The 18,509-nt window shown below is 40.5% G+C and overlaps 1 protein-coding gene across 1 annotated transcript in view; it reads left to right on the top strand.

Annotated features, from left to right (window-relative positions):
- LOC146822205 (uncharacterized) overlaps positions 1–18,509 on the top strand; it is a 299,410-nt gene that overhangs the window by 93,150 nt on the left and 187,751 nt on the right. The window contains exon 3 of the mRNA XM_085613333.1: positions 4,291–4,437. Within this exon, the coding sequence (XP_085469459.1) occupies positions 4,291–4,437 (147 nt within the window). The remainder of the gene's footprint in view (positions 1–4,290; positions 4,438–18,509) is intronic.

The following is an 18,509-nucleotide window of genomic DNA, read 5'->3' as shown; positions in this document are numbered from 1 at the left end:
ATTTGGGCTCTTTTGTCTCTGGTGGCCATCTTGGGAGATTTATTTGTTATGAAGTTTCCTAATTTCCTCATTTACTGCAGTCTCCTCAGTAGGAAATACTTTCAGTTTTTACTTTGGTTCCATCAAGAAGGCATTCAGATGTGTCACACATTTGCCATAAATTCTGAATGTTAGCACTCTAGTTGCTCATTAGATCACTGTAGTAAAGCTACTGCTCACCAGGGAAGTCTGCTGCTGGTATTCAAAGTACATGTTTCAGTCTGCATGTCAGAATTTTTTTATGAAATAGAAGAAGATTTGAGAAGTCAAAATGTGCCCTAATTTTTCTTTCTGCAGAACTAATCATAATTTCTATGGCAAAATGAACCCCCTCATTTTTTTCCCTTGTAAATTAAATGTTTTAAGTGTTACCACTTTATTCCAATCAAGATGGCTTCAGATGTGCCATACTTTTGTCATAAGTAAGACTGTTAGCGCTCTAGTTGTTCTTAGGAACACTCTGGGACATTCTGTCATTGGGCTATACTTGGGCTACATCTGGGTGATATTTGGGCTACATTTGGGCTCTTTTGTCTCTGGTGGCCATCTTGGGAGATTTATTTGTTATTAAGTTTCCTAATTTCCTCATTTACTGCAGTCTCCTCAGTAGGAAATACTTTCAGTTTTTACTTTGGTTCCATCAAGAAGGCATTCAGATGTGTCACACATTTACCATAAATTCTGAATGTTAGCACTCTAGTTGCTCATTAGATCACTGTAGTAAAGCTACTGCTCACCAGGGAAGTCTGCTGCTGGTATTCAAAGTGCATGCTTCAGTCTGCATGTCAGAATTTTTTTATGAAATAGAAGAAGATTTGAGAAGTCAAAATGTGCCCTAATTTTTCTTTCTGCAGCACCAATCATAATTTCTATGGTAAAATGAACCCCCTCATTTTGTTCCTTTGTAAATTAAATGTTTTAACTGTTACCACTTTATTCCAATCAAGATGGCTTCAAGTGTGCCATACTTTTGTCATAAGTAAGACTGTTAGCGCTCTAGTTGTTCGTTAGAACACTCTGGGACATTCTGTCAGTGGGCTATACTTGGGCTACATCTGGGTGATATTTGGGCTACATTTGGGCTCTTTTGTCTCTGGTGGCCATTTTGGGAGACTTATTTGTTATGATGTTTCCTAATTTCCTCATTTACTACAGTCTCCTCAGTAGGAAATACTTTCAGTTTTTTACTTTGATTCCATCAAGAAGGCATTCAGATGTGTCACACATTTGCCATAAATTCAGAATGTTAGCACTCTAGTTGCTTATTAGATCACTGTAGTAAAGCTATTGCTCACCAGGGAACTCTGCTGCTGGTATTGAAAGTGCATGTTTCAGTCTGCATGTCAGAATTTTTTAATGAAATAGAAGAGGATTTGAGAAGTCACTCAAAATGTGCCCTAATTTTTCTTTCTGCAGCAGTAATCATACTTTCTATGGCAAAATGAACCCCCTCATTTTGTTCCTTTTTAAATTAAATGTTTTAAGAGTTACCACTTTATTCCAACCAAGATGGCTTCAGGTGTGCCATACGTTTGTCATAAGTAGGACTGTTAGCGCTCTAGTTGTTCTTTAGAACACTCTGGGAAGCTGCAGTAGAACACAAAGGAATCAACTGACAGTCTCTGCCCTTGTTGGATGTACATGTTTTACTGAGAATGTCAGACTTCATTCTCACATGACTGAGAAAGATAATGTGAATTTACAGAAAATATGCTCTCAGTTTAGCTTATAGATCACCTTCCAAACCTCTGTGGGAAAAGCATGAGAAAATAGTTTTCTCTCAAACATGATTCATGATCACCTTAGAACACACCACAATTCCTAAAATGAGTATGGTACCATCAACAAATGATTTATAATGTAACTAAAGTCTTAAAACCTTCTATTAACTGCAATGCTTTTAAATGAGGTGCTATCATGTATATTGGTCCCAAGATGGCTGCCAACACTTCTTGGATGTAGTGCTGACAGCCAATCAGATCTCACAATGAGATGTGTGGTTAGGCTCCGCCCAGATATATATGTGATTTTACTTTTGATTTTCTCAGGAACTACTGAACGGATTTACACCATTTAAGCAAAAGGCATGAGTCTGAACTGAGGACTACCTCTTTGCCAAATTTGGTGTAATTCCGTTCAGCACTTCGGGCTGTAGCTGCGTCAACAGGTCCAATGGGAAAATGAATGGGCAAAACGCGTTTTGGGACCCCCCTTTTTTCTCGGCCCCCGCTTGACGAATCACCGTGAAATTTTCAGGATAGGAGCTGACCGGAGCTGGCCAAAAGTTTTGAAACTTTCGCGACGATTCATCAATCGACGCCAACGTTATTCCAAATAGAATGTTGCGGATTTCCTATGGAAAATAGGTCCTAACTATAACTACCTACTGGCGACTGCCAGTAGGTAATTTATATATACAAATATATATATACATATATATATATATATATACACATATACTCCATTCTGTAATATATATGTATTATAGAATGTAAAATGTTGGTCCTAACTATAACTACCTCTGGCTAACCGGCTACCGTACCCTCAAACATATATAATATACACTCTGTTGTTATAGTTAGGGTGACCAGAGAATAAGATTTACTGGATTTTTGTCCCTTAATAATTGTGCACATTTTTGACGATTGGCCACAAAAATTTACCAACCTGCTGCCCTTGTTTTAGTGTCAGCGTACTGAAAGTTTGCGACAAGTCAGTAGCTGATAGGCTAATGACTGCCTTTACCAAAGTTAAAGGCAGCCATGTTGTTTGCAGCTTGAGTTTGCCTGTGTTCCACGTTACACCTTTCAAGCACAGTAAGTATTATGCTTTGTATTTTTCCCATACCTATAATAGGTAGGGAGAAATAATTTTAAGTGTATATATATTTTTTATAAGAATATGGAGAACCGCAGTACTACTATGATAACTATATCAATTTAGAAGAAAATAATTAAATACATGGAAATACACTTTAAGACAGTATGTTTTATAAATGTAGTGAGGTACAGTGTAATTTAAAGTTTTGAAAATATTTTAATTTGCACAAAAAGGTGTACAGAGTAGTGCGTTAATTACTAAAATTATCCCACATTGTGCTAGAATACCGCAACAACAGCTATCTCTAAATTTAAATACCTTAAAGATTATAAAATAGTTATACTACTTACCTGCACTACCCAAAAGAATCATCTGTGCACCATAATATGCAATGCTGCCAATTTTTTTGAAAAACCGAATGATTTTTTAGCACTTAGCAAACTGCTAAAAGTGTGTGTAAAATTTAATTGGATTTAATCACATTTTGGCACCTGCCCCTTTTTGCTTTGCACCCCCTTCACCAGACCATGCAACACTTTTACTCCTAAGACAATGAAATGGGTGTAACAGCTCTGCAAAATTTGTCAGACATTAGTGAAACGGGTGCTAAGGTATTAAGGGACAAAATGTACAAAAATCACTATGTCGATAATATATACAAATTAAAAAACATAAAACCTAACCTATTATTACTTAAATGAAGCGGCAATTGGTTGTTAATAACAATAACACATAATACTTAACTATAAGAAAGACCCCAACCAGAATGATACAAAAAACTTATCCTTACAATAATGTAAAATTGTAATAAAAACTGCATGGCTGATTTTTACCTTTGGTAAACACAGCAAGCAAACAAGTAATCATATACCCCATCCACCGAAATCTGAATCAGACCCTAAGTGCGTAAGTGGTACCTAAACCATACATTTAGGAGATCACTATAACTTTGGAATTGCATATATGTGTGTAGTTTAATTTGGGTTTGAATACCAAACATAACTAAAGATTTCCTAACAAAAACATATTTTTTAGCACATATATGGGTATGCTTTTGGGTAATGCCATGCATAACCTCTTGATCTGTCTGTAACATACATCATTTTGCTGATGTGTTCTCCAGGGGTCTGCAATCTGGTTGAGGCAAGGAATGGATAGAAGCATTGAACATTTAGAAGGGATCGAGCTGGAATACATTGACTGCTATTCAACATCCTCTTCAGTCCCTGCTCACTGGGAATAACTATCTGTCATGACCTCTTCTTGCCCCACTGAGCTAACCCTCTCCTCCATGTACAGTGTCTCTGAGTCACTTCCTTAGACCTTTAAACCCCTTACCCCCAATGTTGGTGAAAACTACTTCAATGTGTGATATATTGCGTCTTTTGTTCAAGAACACGTACCATGTAACAAATTCTCTACTGTTTTTAGTGAAAACAAAACAAGAAATGTGTCCAGAAGACATCATAGTGTGCATCCAGGCTGAAGACGATCAGTGTAAGAATGATGGCGACTGCATAGGGAATCAGAAGTGCTGCTACTTCCAGTGTGGATTGAAGTGCAAGGCTCCAAAGAAAGGTACTTGTCTCAGGATGGGGCGATGGCTGATGTTGTTGTCAGTTCTTAACTTGTTTTTCTGCATTCAATCTGAGCCAGACTTAAATAAACACAGCATCATCTTACACAAATAAACAAGTGCCATCTACATCTGGTGAAATCTGTAGAATTCAAAAGATCTCACAATTATGTGATATTTATTTTGCCTTGAATGAGGAACATACTTACGTTCCCTCTATATACACTTCACAGCAGCTGCATTTGTATGTGTAGCGTACTCCTAATTCTAATTCTTGATTAACTGATCGAAAACTGAGATGACAACAAGTTGAACATTTAATGTAAAACTATTTGTAGATGATGTGGATAAGAGAATTTTTTCATTCAATATTTGTTTCAAAATATGTGCACCTCTGTTGATGCTCCCAATTAAGTGCAGCAAGTGTTGTATATCATCTGAGTAAATGCAGGCTGATGCGAGGGTGTGGCCAGACCCTCTGAAAAGGCTTCCTTTGTTCACAAAAGTACTGATTCCTGCTAACATTCCTGGTCACATCTGGTACAAGAATCTGGCTACAGGTGCCACTCACGGGAAGTCATTCATGGATTAAAATCTTTCCTTTAAAGGGAGCTTGTGCCTGGATGTCCCTCTCATCTTCTCCCAGATGCTGATACCATTACCAAAAGCAATGGCCCAAAAAAGAGATAATTAGCAAAAGTTGTGCATTGTAAACATGTAAACACTTCATAAAGTTCTGGCCAGATTTCATTTTGAAATCTGGGAGAAGAGAGTGGTTTCCTCATGTTTCATGAGATCCCGTGCTCTATGTGGCTAACAGATTGAAAAATGAAATCTGTACAGAACTCTTTGAAGTTTTTTACATTTTGATAATGCATGTGGTACTTTATTAACAGGATGCATGGAAATTATTAAATGTGTTTGATGGTTGGAGTGAAAAACGCTATTCAGCAATACAAGAATACTCAACACAACACTGATGGACTTCTGGGACTTGTAGGTTGTTTGGGCATGTGATGCAGGAGATTTAAAGCACCTGTGTCTTGACACTGCTTCTACTTCGATCCTGTAACTAAGGCGTAACTGCTGAAATGCGTCAGGAAATGAAAGACTTTTTAATCTGCATCCACTCTTTACTTGCAGAATAAATAATGTGTTTTTCCATGAATTGGCCTCAGCAACTTTCTTTGGTGTATTAATTATCAGGATGCTTTGTCCCTGGCAGCTGAGGACGCCCTGCAGGATTGCGGGCCCCTGGCGACGAAGGAGTGTTTGTGGTGATATAGATATAGATATATATATAGAGTCACTGAAAAAAACATAGGTTTCAGGGACGTTATAGTTAGAAATTAGCATTTAAAAAACCTTAGAAATTCACTGAAAAAACCATAGGTTTCAGGGTTGTTATAGTTAGCTGGACATTTCACTCGTACAAAACCATAGAAATTCCTCAGTTATAGTTAGTTCTGCTAACTATAACTCGCGCGCCCGCAATGCACAGCTGATGATGTCACATATTACATTATTCATGACATGGTCAGTGACATCACTGATGACATCACTGATGACATCTCAAATGACATCACTGATGACATTGTCCAGTGAATGTGGTTTTGTTTGAAATTTAAATATGTTATATATACCAATCTGTATTGAAGATTGAGTGAATATATAACTGTCTGGATGGAGGATTTAGTAGCTGTCTGACTGTCTGTTTAAGTGAGTAATTAAAAGTGTCTCACTAAATACATGGGTTAGTAACTAAACTATGTGAATGTGTGCATCACTGTCTCTGTTGTTGTATAACCTGCTGCATCAGTTGGTCACTAACTACATGAGTGTCTATATTAAGTTATTGATTAGTTGGCTGAGTATTTATATGGGAGACTGAGTGTGTGTGTGGTCGGGTGGGGGGTGTACCTCTATTGACTAGGTGTATGAGTTTAAGAGTGCATCTGTAAACAGTTGTTTGGGTGACTGAGTGTGTTTATTGGTGTGTTGGTGAGCGAATATATGTCTCAGTGGTACATCTCCAACAAAGTTCAAAAATAAAAGGCATTGTATAGGAGAGTTGGTGTATATAAATAAGAATACACAAGTCAGTGATTGTGAGAGTGACTGTATGGATGAGTGTATAATTGTAATAGTGATTATATAACATAGTAACTATGAGTTACTATGTGTATGAATAAATGAGGTGTTGTGTGTATAACTGTTTAGGTGAGTAAATGTAAGTGTGATTGATTCTTTTCATGAGTGAGTAGAATGACTGCATAATCGACTAGGATGACTGCTGATGTGTCAATGTCTATATAGGTGTATGAGTGCATTTGATAGTGTTCTATTGATCAGTGACTGCATAGATAAGTGATTCTGTGTGTGAATGGGTAGTTGTGTTTGTAGACTTAGGAATCAGTGAGTGGGTATGTAGTAACTGGTATTGGTGTGTCAATGGTTTCAATTATGGTACTCTGTATTTTACAGTGAGTGATGAAAGGTTATACTAGTGTGTGATGAGGTATATCACATTGTCTCATGAATGATGTCATCAGTTATGTCATCAGTGATGTCACTGACCATGTCATGAATTATGTAATATGTGACATCATCAGCAGTGCATTGCGGGCACACGAGTTATAGCTAGCAGAACTAACTATAACAGAGGAATTTCTATGGTTTTGTACGAGTGAAATGTTCAACTAACTATAACACCCCCTGAAACCTATGGTTTTTTAAGTGAATATATATATATATATATATATTTATATATATTATCTACTGGCGGTCACCAGTAGATAGTTATAGTTAGGACCGAGTTTCCATAGGAAATCTGAAAATTCTATTTTGAATAACTTTGGCGCCAATTGACGAATCCTCGCAAAATTTTCAAAACTAATGGGGTGCTCCGTTCAGTTCCTACCCTGAAAGTCTCGGGGTGATTCGTCAAGTAGGGGCCGAGAAAAAAGGGGGGTCCCAAAACGCGTTTTCCCCATGGATTTTTCCATAGGACCTTTAGCCGAAGGTACAGCCCGAACGGCTGAACAGAATTACTTGAAATTTGGCAGAGAGGTAGTCCTCACATCAGGGAAGTGCCTTTTGCAGGTCTGGTGTCAATCTGTTCAGTAGTTCCTGAGAAAATAGCATTTAAAAGCATATAAATATCTATAAGCGCGCACCGTGCGCGCACCGTGCGAGCACCATAACGTGCGCGAGCGTAATTCTGATTGGTGGTTACATGTTAGTCAACGTTCGAATCGGTCGAAATCAGGAAGTATCGGCCGCCATTTTGTTTGTTTTCAGTGCGAGAGTGAAAAAGGAAGGTGGCGAACGTGAAAAGGGGTCAGGGTAGAGAGTTCCTGACTCCCTAGCCTTAGTTAGGGGGTCCCTGAAGGACCCCGAAGGCAGAATTATTTTAACAAATTTTTTTTTAAAAATCACGGGGGTACGCGCACCGTCCGCGCACGGTGAAAAACCCCAAAAAATAAAATATATATATTTTTTTAATACGTAGTTTATTGTAAAATAAATATATCAAAAAAAATAATAATACATAAATAAATTAGCATTTAAAAAACCGTACAAATTCACTGAAAAAATCATAGGTTTCACAAACGTTATAGTTAGGAATTAGCATTTAAAAAACCTTGCAAATTCACTTAAAAAACCATAGGTTTCACACATGTTATAGTTAGGTGGATATTTCACTCGTAAAAAACCCAATGAAATTCCCCCGTTATAGTTAGTTCAGATAACTATAACTCGCGCGACCGCCACTCTATCACAAGGATGATGTCATCAGTGATGTCATGAGTGGTGCCACTGACCATGTCATGAGTGATGTAATATGTGACGTCATGAGCAGTGGATTGCGGGCGCGCGAGTTATAGTTATCTGAACTAACTATAACTATAACGGGGGAATTTCATTGGTTTTTTACGAGTGAAATATCCACCTGACTATAACATGTGTGAAACCTATGGTTTTTTAAGTGATATATATATATATATATATATATATATATATATATATATATATATATATATATATATATATATATATATATATATATATGAGCTTGCTTCGCTCACACGTTTCTTCCAAGAAAAACAAGAACGAACGTGGACCTCGTTGTGTGATTCAAAGGTTTTTCATTTCTCCTTGTCTGCCATTACGCGTTTCAGCCGTCAAAAGACAACATCTTTATTGTGTAGAAAGGAAGTGAACAAAGTGCTATTGACTTCATTAATGCTATTAACATAAATGATTTAAATCTACATTTTACAGGCACTGTAAACAAGCAATCCATTGTTTATTTAGATTTAGAACTGTACACTATGAACAACAAAGTACATTCACGTACACACCGGAAACTAACATCGGGGAATGCTATTTTACATGCTCAAAGCTTTCACCCTGTTAAACTTATTGAAAGCATTCCCTATGCCGAGTGTCTGCGTATGAAAAGAAATTGCAGTACTGTGGAGGGCTTAACAGACTCAACCAACAATCTATTTAAGAGACTTAGTAATAGAGGGTACAAAACCAAAACTCTGGAAACGGCGCAGCAGAAGTACTCTGATATTTCCAGAGAAGACCTTCTATTCAAAAATAAAGATGACAAAGTAACATCAGGTGAGACAACAAAACAGACACCCAGGCTAATTATGGGATATAACACTTTTCACCAAAAGTTAAGAAAAATCCTGTACAGACATTGACCGATAGTGAGATGCAATCCTATCATAGGCCCTTCTTGCACTAAGCTCCCCCAGTTAACTTTCAGGAGAGCTAAGTCAATGAAACAGGAACTTGTATCCAATGCTCCTGCACTGGACAGAGGTACCAGTTGGCTTAAGTCCCAAAAAGGATTCTTTAAGTGCACAAAGTGTAAAGCCTGTAAATATGGAATCAATACTAAATCAGTTCCTGCTTTACTGCTTTAATTAATTGCATTGCCTAAGGCAACACCAGTCTGAAGAAAGACTTCTTTCGTTTACACTTTTCTTTTATGTCTATTGTAGGTTCACTGGGTTTGTGGCACATGTACTTCGAATGTATTTAAGTAACTTATCTGAGCGAGGTCGGACACAGTGAGCAAGGCGGACCCGTCCGCGGTAACGTGTCTGGGCCACAGCTTTGAAATAAAGAGTTATCTTTGAAACTGCATCCCACGGAGTCAGCGCCTGTTTCCAATTGTGAGAAATTAGGATTGGAGTTAATATATATATATATATATATATATATATATATATATATATATATTTATTGACTAAAAAAACATAGGTTTCAGGCACGTTATAGCTAACTATAACTCTATGAATGAGAGGCGGTGTGTGAGTGTCTGTATAGATATGTGAGTGCATATGATAATGCTGTATTGATGGCTGACTGTATGTATGAGTGACTGTATGGGTGAATGAGTGGATGTGTGTGTAGAGCTAGGAATTAGTGAGTGGATATATACTAACTGGTATTGGTGTGTTGATGGTTTTGAAAATGGTACTCTGTATTTTAGAGTGGGTGTATCAAGGGTTATATTAGGGTGTAATGAGGTGCATCAAATTTTCATGTGGATGATGTCATCAGTGATGTCATTTGAGATGTCATCAGTGATGTCATCAGTGATGTCACTGACCATGTCACGAATAATGTAATATGTGACGTCATCAGTAGTGCATTGTGGGGGAAATGTCCAACTAACTAAATGTCCCTGAACTTTTTTTCAGTGAATTTCAATGGTTTTTTAAATGCTAATTTCTAACTATAACGTGCCTGAAACCTATGGTTTTTTCAGTGAATTTCAAAGGTTTTTTAAATGCTAATTTCTAATTATAATGTTCATTAAACCTATTTTTTTCTGTGTTTTTTAAATTATCATCCCATTCTCAACCTGGTCAAAACTGCAAATCTCACCACTTTTCCATCGATACATTCTGCCCAAAAAATCGCCACAAATGAGAGCCACAACTAATGCTAATGATATGCAAAGTAGGCGTTCCCGTGGAAAAAAAACTAAAACACTACTTTCCCATATTTTCAACGACCAGCCAAATCTGCAATGTGATTCAAAAATCAGGCGATAAGCCTAGTTAGCAGTAACAAATTAATATCAGCCTTTGACTGGTATAAGGAGGTCAACTATCTACAGCATGAATTGGACCCAACTCACAGCCACATAGTAGTAGTAGTTACTTTATTTGTTGATTATGAAAAATCATTACAATCAAGGATACAACACGTTAGGTTAAGAACATTATTTTTTGCAGATAAAATATACTGCTTTATACTGGAAAGTTAGCAGCAATAATAGAGAGCAGCAATGAATAAGGTGCATTTGTGCTAATGGCTAGAAGACAATTCCAAATACTATTATTAAAAATTACATACATTTTCTTTTAGGCAGGCCTACAAGGTACATGTAAAAAAAAATGTAAAACCATTTATCATAAATCTCAAATTTGTTCATACAATCACTATAACAAAAAACCTTTTAAAACTTTAATAAGAAGTTGTGTATAGAACTTAATATTATTTTGTTTAAAGCAGATTATCAATTGAGCATTAAACATTTTTTTTTTATCAACACGTTCCTGTTTTAACATTCATTATCTGTCTTGGATAATAGTTTTTTTTCGGCAATATAAATCAACTTTACAAATTGTGGGGTCAAGCGGGGCATAATCCCAGTGAGACAGATAATAATGGCGTGTCGACATGTTCTCACCCCAAGTTCGTTAAAAATGGGTCTCAGCAGAGTCTTCTGCTCTTCTAGCAGTTGGGGACATGTAGTTACTATATGTATTAAAGATTCGTCATTGAAACCACATAGCCTACACATTTTGTAGACCAGTTCTTTTCCCATTTGGGTATTCCATCCTTTGTCGGGTATCTCACAAACTGCAATAACATAAATGTGTTCCTTAGAAATGGTTTTAAGTGGGTAGTCAGGTATGATTGAGGTTCTAATTTAATAAATGAATTCATAACTGACCAGTAGTGATTCTTTTTTTGAGCTCATCCTTGTCTAGAAGACTCGATAAAAGAGTAACTGAACGATTTAATGTTTGTTTAAAAACTGCTTTGCTCCTAACTTCTTCTTCAAAGGATGGGCACTTAAAATTGTGTAAACTCTCTCTTAAATAGGCTCTCCAACTCCTAGCATGCTCATACCTTGATATCTCTTGCCAGCATTGGTTTGCAAGGGTACCCAGTTCTGAGCGAATCAGAGCATATAACATTTTTAGAAAGGCAGATTACCGTACCAGAGTTTGTCTTTTCAGACCAAATTCTAACCTGACATTAGCGTGTCCTGTATGTCTAGGGATCCCAAAGACTGATTTGAAGACTTTTATTTGTAGGTCATCAAGAATTTTCGCATCTTTACCACGAAAGAGCCGTAAGCCAAAGAGGGAATCAGCTTTGCTTTCATGACCTTCAATAAATGTTCATGGTTTGGACATGACAACTTGTCCCTCAACTTTCTAAAAGCAAAGGACAAGGCCGTTGCCTTTGCTTTGAGGTTATTGAAATGCTGTCGTAGAATGTTATTCCTAGGTATTTATAATATTTCACAGTTTCAACGTGTAACCTGTTGATCTTCCATTCTTTCTTATCTGTTTTTGTACCACCTATTGTCATTATTTTTGTCTTTTTGGCATTAATTTGCAAACCATTAAGGGTAATATAATGTTTAAAAGAATCAACCAGTCTTCTTAGGCCTATTACAGAATGGGTTAACAGTATGGTGTCATCAGCGTATTCTAAGTATTTGATGCCTTTGCCTAAGAAGGTAGGTTGTACTTCTGCCATCACCGACTTTGATCTGAACCCATGTATTAGTATATAATAATTTGATCATGTTAAACAATTGGTTTGGGATACCCCATTCCAAAAGTTTGGCCCAAAGTAAATTACGGGGAACAGAATCAAAAGCAGCTTTAAGGTCGACGAAACAGATATATAACTTTTGCTTTCTGTATTTTGCCCTTTCGCCTAATAAAGTCAGTAAGGTCAAGTTTGTGATAGATGATTTGCCTCTTCTAAAACCGGTTTGGAAAGCTGGAATTAGATCTTTTTATGTAGCCCATTCTTCCAAGTCCACAAGCAAGCAGCTCGCAAAGATTTTTGCCTCCACGTCTGGTAGGGCAATTAGCTGATTATTTGCAGGATTGTCTTGTGGACCACTTTTGTATATCGGCTGAATTATGCTTCCTTGCCATGACTCAGGAACTGATTCAGATTTAATAACATCATTAAATAAAATCCACATCTAAAGACCAACACGTTATACAGCTACTGATCATGCAGCTCTGACACCCACAAGGCCACAACACCCACCGCCACCACCACCAGGACCTCCCCCCTATTACCACCGAGCCAGCGCAAAACAGGGCAACGGACCTTCACAAAACGCCATGGCCCCTCAGCCGCACAATAGCTGAATGTTGGGAAATGTGGGAACAAGGTATGTGTGAAGGAGGAAAGTCACCCATCAATTATAATGCACACAATCACAAGTGTAGCGGTGATGTGCTGGACAGACTTCACTATGCAAAGCACAAACCTCTCATTGTGGACATATACTACTGATACTTGTAGTGTTGTGCACAGTGGAGGCAACCATGTTACCTCAGGCAATGGGGAAGATCTTGGTCATGTAGCTGTGTTGTCCCCCCTGGAAGCTTAAGCGGAGTGAGCTGGTCTAACGTACGGCACTCCAGCATAGGAGTATGAATAAATAGGCTGGGGCTCTGGGCGTGGTTCACTTGTGGTAAGGCCAAAGCATCTCCCAGAGCGGCGGCCCTCACCCTGCCACTTGGCTGCTGCCATGACCGCGGGCCTCCTCGACACAGCCCCCTGCGAACCCAGCGGCACAGCACTCATCGCAACAACCCCAGGACCGCCAATGCCCCCGAACCTGCACCTGAGCAAGTGTGTCCATGTGGTCATTGTGTTAGCATGATAGGCACGGGCCTTGCAACATCACAGTGTCAGCGGACGTTACCGTGTCACCTCAGTGGCAGTCAGCCTGGACATGTAGCTATGCACGCATCCTCCTGCATGCACAAGCGGCGTGTGCTGGTCCAGCGTACACAGGTCAGCGGTCTGCCTATCCGGCAAGGGGAACGGGGAGTCTTGGACATGTCTGTGTTCAGGAAGTACAGCAAATCTGTGTCTCTTTGTTCTGGTGTGGCTGCCACAAGGGGCGCAGCAGTCGATGTTGTAAAGTGGCATGCACCACCTCCAAACTGCAGTGTCACGGTATGGTTGGAATGCCGCAGGATATGCACGAATAGGCATTAAAATGGTGTACTGTAGGAGTGCACGGGATACAACAGTGCACCGTTCAAAAGTGTGGGGGCTCGTGGGAGGGAGGAGCAGCTGTTTGGCAATGTAACACACAGTGAACCCGCCCATGTGCCACGTGCTGGGCATCTCATCCATGATGACCAGGGTCACAGACATCCCACAACACCCACGACCGGCCTTTGTACACATCCTGTATGAATGCAGCTGGAGAAGTTACTGTAGGGATGAAAGGTTCTTTTTCTGAGCTATCTTGCGCTAGCACATCTGCTGCTCCGAGAAGGAACTTGCAAGTGGCCAGCCCCCCCTGACAGATACGATAATATTTGCATCCGTCTCCCACACTACGCACTGCCCGATTTGAGAACAACGAGTACAGATCCCACACTCAAAAGTCCTTCATCGTAGTTAGCGTGCATGAAATGGCCTTCACATGTACTCCCACCACAACCCTGCCCTGAATCCATTGCACACAGACCCGGCTCATTGCACTAAGCTGTGCCATTTCATCCACAAGACTGGCACACGGCAAACCAGTGCCGCTACAAGTAATGCCACTGACACAATGGCAGAGCATCCCAAACAACTTGGTCGACTCCATTCACTTCAACCTATACCTTGCACGTCTGCTGCATGTCCTGGGTGCACTGCCTTTGGCAGTACTGCGGGTCACTTGCCGGCTGAGCTTCCGCATTGCGGACGTCACCTGAGTTCAACCTGTATTGCAATGTCGCACGTGCCTATCCTAGTGGTGCATGGATGTGTGCCTCTCCAACGAGTGGGCAGCTGACATGGATTACGACGAGTGTGTGTGCCCCCTGTTGGCCCATGATCAGGAGTGTCATGGTGATGCCCGTTTATGGCATGCATGGATGTTTGGCATGCATGTTGGGAACTGGGCCTGGGAGATTGCATGTGTCGTAGTATGCAGTGAGCAAATTGACCCACTTCCCGATTCGGCTTTGGTGCACATTGGGTTCGGTGGTTGGAGTCAGCACATCTGTCCCAGTGAGCTGATGGATTACGTCGACGACATGTCAAATATTGTGGCCAACCATCACTCATTAGAGATAGTGGCTTACGTAGCTGCACTCGCGTTCATGGATGAGTGACAAGGTACCTGCAACCACGACTCGATGTGCCACATTGCACATGTCCCCCCACATCATTGCACGTTGTACATCTGGTCACATGTCCCAAAACAACAGTGGACATGGCTGCATTGGCGTCGACTCATGTCCGAGGCACGGACAACCAACACTGCTTGACACTGACGTGTGTTGGCGATGGACTACCCAGAGGTGAACATGGACGTTTTCCTAGGTTCCTTATTCAGGCATACTGCTGCATTTCTGTGCATATTGTGGCACTACTCTTGGCCGTACTGACACACACTTTTTTTTATAAAGTTTCCACATTTTCACTTGTCTCCAAATGTGTTTTGTCTTCATTTGTATGCCAATATGTGTGTCACGGACTCTCTGTCTGGCTGCCATACGTGAATTTCTACCTCATCCGGACTGTGGGTTTGTACTTATGCTTCTCATGTGCCTGTGTCGTACTGATGCTTTTGGGTGCTTATCTGCCACAGGCAGGTGCATTTGTGTCCTGTGTTCGATTGTGCGAATGTTGGTGTTTGGATAACATTGTGTTGAATGTTGGTGTACTGTGCTTCCCATGTTTGTGTGCTGCATTGTGTGTGACATGTCCCTTCATGTGAGCTTTTGTTCACCCTTCTCCCTTTCAGGCAGTGTGGTTTTCACTTCCATGCTTGTTCAGTGGTGTGATGGTGGCGGGTTGTGTGAGTTGTGCTCCTTGTTGGTGTGTTTCATTTTGGCCATGGTTTGTCTATAGTTGTGCTGTACTTAATTGTGCATGTGTGCCCATATCCCCCCGTCCCCCCACTCCCTGCTTCCTGGTGCTGTTGTGTCTGTAATTTTGTTGCTCTACACATAAATACATGTAATGAACAAATTAGAATAGTTCCTTGATTCTTTTAGGTTTCAAAACTTCTCTCTATTGTTTTTTTTTATTTTCCATATAAACAGTTTTTTTAATATTCAAGGACACATAGAAGTCAGAAGTGCAACGTATTCTATCAACACACTTTCTAGAACATTCTACAACACGTGCAGGTTAAAAGTTAATCATTTTTTTTAAACCTAACAACATTTTTTTGCAACATTTTCTCGAACATTTAACGGCACGTGCAGGTTAAAAATTCACGATTGTTTTAAGTTCGAACAATGCCTTCTAAATGCAAATAGCAGGTGTGGTTGAGTTGAGCAAATTTTATCCTGTGATATGTACTCCACGTTTAAACTGCTTTTTCTTAACCAATCACAAAGATGCTTTTCCACAAAACGAATGTGCACCCTACTTTTAAAAAACAATGCTTTTCATTTCCCAATCAGGTATCATTTTGTATGGCAAAGAAAAGTAGTTCCCCATCTTTAAACATATCTCTTATTCTACGAACAGACTGCATGAGCTACAGACATCTATCCATTCCTCCCAGCCATACCTTCAAAATGCTAGTGTGGATCGTAGGACATAGCTCTGTTCTCTGGTGCAAGAGGTATGCAGAACAGAGACGTATTGATTTAGACCTAGGTTTACAAAATGTGGACATTAAATGGTTTGGACAGAGAGGATTGAAGTGGCACCAATTGGTGGCTTTGGTTAAAACCTGTTTGCATCTCCAACACCCTGACCTCATGATTGCGCACTGTGGTGGAAACGACCTAGGCACATGGACTGGGTTAGGTTTGGAATGCTAATGCAGGACACCTTTCGACAATTGATGTTGGTTTTGCCTCAAACTGTCTTTGTATATTCCAATATATGCCAAAGACAGAAGTGGAAATGGTCAAACCAATTTTGTCCTCAGATTGAAAAATCTAGGAAGAATGTCAACAAAGCTGTGTCTGCATACCTCAGAGACCATAGAATGGGGTCGATCTACAACAGCAACATATGTTTTCATATGGCTGATATCTACAGAAGTGATGGAGTACACTTCACTGCTCAGGGAAATCGAGTTTTTTCTGAATAACCTGAAGCTGTACATCCGCACTTATATGTAGCTCCAACTAATAAACACAAGGGTTCTTTTTAAAGCCGCTTTATATTCCCAATATCCGTTCGCAGAATGACAGCTGCAATCTGGCTAGCACAGGGAGACCTGTGGGCTGTCGAGCAGCCTCTCAGAGGAACACCTGTGGCCTGTGGGCTCAGCTCGCACAGGGACAGCTACAGGCCATTGGCTCAGCTCGCACAGTGTGAGCTACGGGCCATCGGCTCGCAACCTTACACCAGCGTGCTGGCTCGCAGACGGAAAGCTCCGGTCTAACTCGCAAAGGGACACCAACGGGCCAACGGCCCTGCTAGCAGAGACACACCTATCACCTAACGGACTGACTCGCACATGTACAGCTAGGGACACGACGGCTCACAGACGCACAGCTGCAAGCTGACGGACTGCTATTGTTTTATGCTTTAGGGTAGTACAGTGCTGTTTGGGTAGTGGGAGTTGTGCTGGGGGTAGTATTTTAGGGTTTAGGGTAGTGCAGTGGTTTTTGGGTAGAGGGTCATGCTGGGGGTAGATTTAGGGTTTAGGGTAGTGCACTGGTGTTTGGTTAGTGCAGGGGATCATGTTGGGGTAGTGTTTTAGAGTTTACGACAGTGCAGTGGTGTTTGGGTAGTCTTTGGGTAGTGTAGAGGGTCGTGCCGACAGACTGACTCACAGAGCTCCGAGCCGATGGATGGGCTTCTAAAGGCATACCTGCAACCTAGTGATATGAGGAGAGGCAGCGTGAAAGGCATATCTCACACAGACATAGAAGCCAGTGTTGCCACGCACAGGTAAAACTGCAGACCCGATGGCTTCTACACGGAGAGATGCAAGCTGACAGAGTAAATCACAAAATGTCTGCCAACACTTCCTGGTTTCAACAATTCACAGCCAATAAACCGCAAGCTGGTGCTTGTAACCCCTCAGCCAATCACATGTTAGAATTTTCACATTTCCATATCTGTAAAATTTGATATTTCTCAAAAACTACTGAACTGATTTACACTATTTAAACAAAAGTGTGCTTTCTGGACCATCACCTTTCTCCCTGCCAAATTTGGCGTAATTCTTTTCAGCAGTTTCACCTGTGGTCTTCTGTTAAGTTTCGTATGGAAATTCCATGGAGAAAACAGGTTTTAGGACCCTCTTTTTTCTCAGCCCCTCCTACACCATTCACCCCCAATTTTCAATATAGGTGCTAATCAAAAAAAGAGAAACTTTTTGGGTAATATCATAAAGATTCGTCAAATGATGCCAAAGTTACAAGCACATAGAAGACTCCAGGAAGGGGGCCGCGCAACCCCCCTCCCAACATAAGTGAAGCCCTGGGGCTGCACGGACCCCAGCGGACCCCCGCAACCCCTGTGAGCCCCTGCTATTATTTTTTAAGAAATACCCCCCCAACCTAGCCCACCCAAGCGCCTCATTATAATAAAACACGAGAACCCGCGACCCCAGTGCAAATTTTTGCAGATTTTTTTAAATGATGTTTTGGACCCTGGGGGTCCTCCTGGGACCCCCTGAGCAGACCTAGTGGGTCAGGATTGTTCTACCCTGAACCCTTTATCTTGTTTTATACCTTTGTTTCTCCGTTTTCGGGTGACTCGCTTCTGCCGAGCCACAAGATGGCTGCCAACACTTCCTGGTTTGGAGTGCTAGCAGCCAATCACAGTGAAGTTCGCGCAGGCGACTTAG

This window comes from Triturus cristatus, chromosome 6 (genome assembly GCF_964204655.1).
Source record: "Triturus cristatus chromosome 6, aTriCri1.1, whole genome shotgun sequence".
NCBI classification, from domain to species: Eukaryota; Metazoa; Chordata; class Amphibia; order Caudata; family Salamandridae; genus Triturus; species Triturus cristatus.
The sequence above is the reverse complement of the archived record's forward strand: the minus strand, read 5'-3'. Positions and strand labels throughout refer to the sequence as shown.